We start from the raw sequence: 6,000 nt of genomic DNA on the forward strand, positions 1-6,000 counted from the left end.
GCCTCATGGCCAGTGGCATCGGGATGGCAGGAGTCTATGTGAAGAGTTCACACTGTGAGAAGGGAAGTACAATTCCCAGGAGGAAGCCTTACCCTCTCACAAAACTTCTTCCAAGAACTTGCTCTGCAAGAACAGCACTGAACTCTTTCAAGGGCAGTGCCCTGTGACCTCTTACCTCGAATTTCCCTTCACGAGGCCCCACCCGTGAAGATCCAACTCCACACTGCCCTTCTGAGAACCAGCTGGCGGGGTAGGAACCTTGCCGGACACCGTACACTATATCCAAACTTAACAGCAAGTCTCCACAGAAATCCCCCTTCGCACCTAAGACTATCAGGTTCTGTGTATAAAAATGGGGCTTCATGGGTCATTTACCCCAAATTATACACAACCTCAATAGGCTTTGAGATGAATGGACATTTTCCAAATACAAAGGGCACTTGCAAATGATGTGACAGCTGGTGACAAGCAGGCCCACAAGTGACAGTGGTGATGAATTCTGAGTTCTACATAATTTACTCTGCCCCATCATGATAGGATTTATCCCTTAGAAGACCAAATCCAGGGACCCAGCATGTGCAAAATAGTAAAATTCAAACATGTAGACGTGGCTGCTGGATTGAATAGCTCTTATTAATCTGTTTTGTTTCTATTACAATGGTGTTTTGTTCCTAGCATCTGGCACTGTAACATTAAAAACACACTCCCTCAAGAAGGTGTAGACTAACCAGGACTTTGTTGGTGGGCGGATGATGAACTGGATGACCATGAAGGGTCCAGTGTGAAGTCTGACCCAACATTGGCTTCCCAGGTCTCTGTGAGTTGTGCATTATGAAACTGGCCGCAAAACATTCCAAATAAAACTCCACAGCCATGGAAAAATCTTATAGTTATAAATGCTTGATCTTTATGTGGGGTAATTTTTTTGTACATAATTTTTTTTTTCCCCAGAGGAAAAATCTCCACAGTACAGACTGATGGACTTGTTTTCCTATTAACTAGATCTCCAGAAATAACCATGCTATGCTGTTTTCAGTACAGAGCAATTGCATACACGTGTGTGCTGCTTCTGAAGAGATCATGCACCTTGCTTCCTGCAGACTGGGTATCCATGGATACTGCAAAGTTTCCAAAGAAACGCTGCCTAAAAATTTTCACCATGTCAGCCTGGAATGCCCTCCAATGGAAACTGTCATTTCAATTAAAGGGACAGGCCTTACTGCTCCATGCAAAGTACCAGGCAGGCTTGCACCAATGACCTTCCTTTCCACTGTCCAATGGTTGTGTGTCACTTACAGGGACGCAGGGGTGGATCACTTAATCCCACAGAAGGAACAGGATGGAAAGAAACCAGAGCAATATGTAACCGCCCTCAGGCTCAGCACCTCTAGGAATACCCTTCCTGGGTTCCTATTTTTCACAGAGTGATAAATGTTCTTAAAACCAAGCCTCAATAACTGCAGATCAGACAGAAAAGCACAAAGAGGAAGACGCCATGGGTTTAGTTGAGAGCAAACCCGCAAAGCCTCATCATGCACTCACAGGCAGGGCTTTTGTAATGACTGGACCATGGGTTCAGAGCTGAACTGCTGTTAGGAGGTGGCACAGCTGGGGTAGGCGAGTCAGGAGCGGCTTAGAAGGGTGCGTCTTGCTCCAGCTCCTCCCTTCTGTTTCTTGGCCACCATGATATGAACCCCTTTTCTCTATCCAAGTCCTTCCACCATGCTGGACTGGACTGAAACTTCTAACACTGTGACTGAAAACATAGGCTGAAACTTCTACAACTGTGAGTCAAAGTAAACCTCCCTTCCTGTAAGCTGTGCTTGTCTCAGCAGTGCAGAAAACGCCTAAGGCAGAAGGGAAGCGACACACTGATGCCCCATTTATACCCTCAACCCAGGACTGCAGGAGAGGGGTCTGAGTCTATAATCAGGGTCTGAGATAGGGCAGCACGAGATTTAAAGTTCTGCTCAAAAAAGTGACGATGGGCTATGGTGCCGTTTCACCCGTGGAGAGAAATGGTAGGTTTCACTTCTAACTGTCCTGTCCAGGTCCTCAGGACTGTGTCGGCAGGATCTGTTCTCAGACCCAATCACAACCAAATTTCCTAGTCTTCATTGAGTCACTAAGCCAGAAAAAGATGACTTAAGATGGCCACTAAACATTTTACAATTTAAGGTGTTTAACATTTTATTTATTAAAAAGGCACGCCTCTCCTCCCCGCCCTGGTCATCTTCATAACCGTTTCTGTTGCTTCTCTGAGGGCCCAGAGGACATCACATTTCTTGCTGATTCCCCAAAAGCTGACTTGCATCTGGGAGCTGGGAAGGCCCACAGGGCCACTGGAAGAAGATGCTCAGCATGGCCCAGGGCTCAGGGGCTCGGCTGCCCCCCTGGCTACAGCGATGTTCGCGTTTCTTTCCTCCTCAAGCTCAGAGACGAGCTGGACTATCTCGGGGTGACTGAATTTCCCTGCAATGCAAAAGGACATTCTTGGGTTGGAAGAGAAGCCATCTGCCTTCCTGCACGTTCCAAGGAGCCCGGTGCCCCTCCACGGCAGGAGCTGCAGCTTCTGGAGAGGGCGTCACAGAGGGGACCGCGTTACTCCACCGCCCCAGGGCCACGGAGGGCAAATATGAGAACCAAGCCAAAGACCATTGGGGGCTGGGCACAGAGAACCTCAGCGGGCCCTCCAAGGACTGCAGGGGTGCAGTGGGGGCCGGGGGTGAGGGTCAGGGCAAGGCTGCACCCTGCCAGACTCCAAGGGAGACGAAAGCTGAGACAAACCCAGGGAAGCGGGTCGCACTCAATCCAAGGAGCAAAAAGCCAGCTACAGCTGAGTCACTCGGGAAGGATGCCTGTGCCCAGCACGTCACCTGGGGAACTCACTGCACCCTGAAACAACCCTGTAAAATAGATCCTCGTCTCACCCTCATCTTAAACACAGGGAAACTGAGGTCCAGACAGGGGAAGCAATTCGCAGGGAGTCACAGAGCTTCCAACCCGAGGGGTTCCACCTGGGCGGTGTTGACCAGACGGTGATGTGAGATCGGAGGGTTTTCCTGTTTTTACTATTTCTGCCTCCCTCTTACTCGATCTCCCAATTGTACAGCATGCAGCTTACAAAGGCCTTTCTGCGTATTATCTCTCGGATCTCAGTAGCTGCCCTGGTCTCGGGGGTATTCTGATCACCACGACCCCCGTTTTCCAGATGAGGACACAGGTGTGAGGGCCAGGAGCCCGTCAGAACACAGCCGCAGTGGCCCAGTGGATGAGAACGCCCAGGCTCCTCCCAGGCGCCACCGCCCCCTACCGGCAGCCCCATCCCCTTTAAAGACCCCGCCCAGGACCTGTCAGAAGACAGGGCGGGTGCCGGCGGCGCGGGGCACCTGCAGTGGAATTGAAGAAGTCCTGCAGCCTCCCGGGCCTGCGCTCCAGGTCCTCGTACTCAGACGCCTGCAGGATCATCTCACATTGGTCCAGCTGCTTCACGAACCTGGCTTCGGCGCTGGACTGGGTCTCGTACTCCTGAGAAGAGGGAGTGAGAACCATGGTGAAGGGCAGGGCACCCAGGAAACACCAGATCCCTAACCCAAAATCGGAGTGGAGCCAGAAGCACGATGGCTACATTTCCAGGGCACAGCAATTCTCGGTCAGGGTTCAACCCCGGGCTCCCCCCAAGGAGGCGGCGGTCACGACTCCAAGTGTGCCCCGGAAGTCAGGCGTGGGTTCGCCTTAGGAAGCGTGCAAGTATCTCGGATGAGGACACTAAACTCTCCCCGATTAGTACCCTGTCTTCATTTCAAAAGCTGTATTCTTTAATCCACCCGAGTCATCTGGATCTCTAACTTTCATTTGCTTCTCAAATGCAGTCCTCTCGTCAACATCAGAATACCGCTAGCTTCACCGCTACTCTGGTTGCCGCTTGCGCGGGGAATGCCCCACCTCCCTGCCCACCTGGGGCGGTGTAGCTCAGCCCTTCTTGGTTGGCACCACCTAGGGCACAGTCATGACTGTGGGTGGCACTTGCAGTGGGTGTGTGGGCCCTGGGGGCAGGGGTGGGAAGGCTGCGGGAGGGAGGCGGCTTTCCACAGTATCGAGCTTGGGGTCTGCCCTCCCTCAGACAGGACACACGCCACACTGCCACCAGTCCCCTTTAGTGCCACAGCGATCACTCTCCTAGTAAGACCAGGGTTCCCAACTGGGCCCCCCAATGCCCTCCTTTGTAATTCTGCCCAAGATGTGTTCAGGTGACGAGTCTGTCACGCTTTCCTGGCAGGGTGACACGATACACATCACCAAAGGTTCTCTCAGCCTTCATCAGATGCCTCATTTTCACCAAGGCAGCTCTCAGGGTCTGAGAGAGCTGAATATCACACAGAAGAATCATTTAAACACTGAAGCCCAGTGTATTCTGCTTTATTCCAGGGGCATTTAAAAATAATGAAAGTGTTCACTGACATTCACAGTTACAGGATAATACTTAATAAATCTAAGTTCATGATTTAACACAATGAAGAATACACACCACAGTCAAAACCACTGGAGATTTCTGTTAAGTTCAAAGTGAGAAGAATATTTCAAGACCACTAGGCAACAATGCTTTTTATTGCAAATCCTGGTGGGTTTACATGGTTTCTTGAAAAAGAACAGTAAATGGTTAGAATTTTCCCTCCAACGAGAATGGCACCAGTATTCCCCACTTTTCTGTCCAGTGCAGAGGTAGTGGAGGGAGATCAACACGCAGCTGGAGCGGAGGAGAACGCACAGGACAGAGGGAAAGGGAGAGGCTGAAACGGCGCAAGGAAGCCGTGTGCAGATTTGCGCTTCAGAAGAGGCTCTAACCAGGGTGCAGAGCTGGACCGGTCTGGAAGCAGAGAAATCAGATCCGGGGCTGTGGCCCTGGCGGAGTCAGCGCAGATCATACCGTGGGGACAGGGATAAAGATGGGGGTACAGAGACCCGAGGCCGGCCTGAGTGAAGCAGGATGCGAGGGGGCTACTGAGAAAGGGAGGGAGGGAGGAAGAACGAACGCCCGAGTGTGGGGCCTAACCGGGTAAATGGGAAGGCGGGGACTAAGCAGGAAAAAGACAGTGCAGGAGCCACAGTGACACAGCAGCAAACACCGAGGCCTTCTGAATGCTTTTCAACAACATCGAGCTTCACGACCGAACTCCACACTCCATGCAGATGACACAGGTCACTTCCGCAGGCAGCCCTGGTCCCGCCGGTCCGCCATGGGCACAAGGAGCTCACCTCGGTGAAGCCCAAGCTGGAGCAGCCTGACCCCGACAGCTGCCGCCAAGGACCGGCGTGCAGAGGAACCGCTGGGCACAAAGTCAGAGCTGAGTGGGGAGCGGGTGGAAATTGGAAGACGCAGATAAAAATGGGGAAGCGAAACAGTCACACAAGCTCTACAAACAGGCGTATTTTCTAGTACTACAACAGCACAGCAACAACAATGACGACACACCCGGAAGAGGAAGCTTGGTGGCATTCAAAAATTATCTTCTCATCATAAAAAATAATAAACATGAGGCAATGCATCTCATGACTTGATTTTTAGCTCCCTGAGCTGTTCTCTGGTGTTGTACACTGTAAGTATATACTTATATAAGAGAAACTCATAAATATTTTAATATTAAATTTATTGAGACATCATGACATTAATACAAGTTTGGCCACTACAATGACAAGAGATGCTCAAAGTGGTGGCCATGAGCTTCCAGACAATTACTAGTACAGTGAACTGCTAAAGTGTGTGAACAGTTTTTGGAGGACTCTACAAACTGTCAATTAAAAAAAAATTTACAAACCAAACCATAAAAAAGCAAACTGAACCAAGTATCTTTCTGAAAGTTCAGCACACTGAAGTGAGAAAATAAAATAAAATAAAAGGGCTAGGAGAGCAGCTCAGTAGCAGATGGCTTGCTTAACATGATTGGGAACCTGGGTTTAACTCTCAGTACTGTGTGCAAAAAAAAAAAAAAAAAAAAAAAA

At 50.2% G+C, this 6,000-nt stretch overlaps 1 protein-coding gene across 1 annotated transcript in view; it reads right to left on the minus strand.

The window, feature by feature from the left end:
* Positions 1 to 649: 649 nt before the first annotated feature.
* Hddc2 (HD domain containing 2) overlaps positions 650 to 6,000 on the minus strand; it is a 17,839-nt gene continuing 12,488 nt past the window's right edge. Inside the window, exons 6-7 of the mRNA XM_033763151.1 lie at positions 3,351 to 3,528; positions 650 to 2,472 (exon numbers count right to left, since the gene is read on the minus strand). Coding sequence (XP_033619042.1) covers positions 2,357 to 2,472; positions 3,351 to 3,528 — 294 coding nt within the window. The 3' untranslated portion in view covers positions 650 to 2,356. The remainder of the gene's footprint in view (positions 2,473 to 3,350; positions 3,529 to 6,000) is intronic.

Source organism: Fukomys damarensis, unplaced genomic scaffold (assembly GCF_012274545.1).
Source record: "Fukomys damarensis isolate Sample0158 unplaced genomic scaffold, DMR_v1.0_HiC HiC_scaffold_14, whole genome shotgun sequence".
NCBI lineage: Eukaryota > Metazoa > Chordata > Mammalia > Rodentia > Bathyergidae > Fukomys > Fukomys damarensis.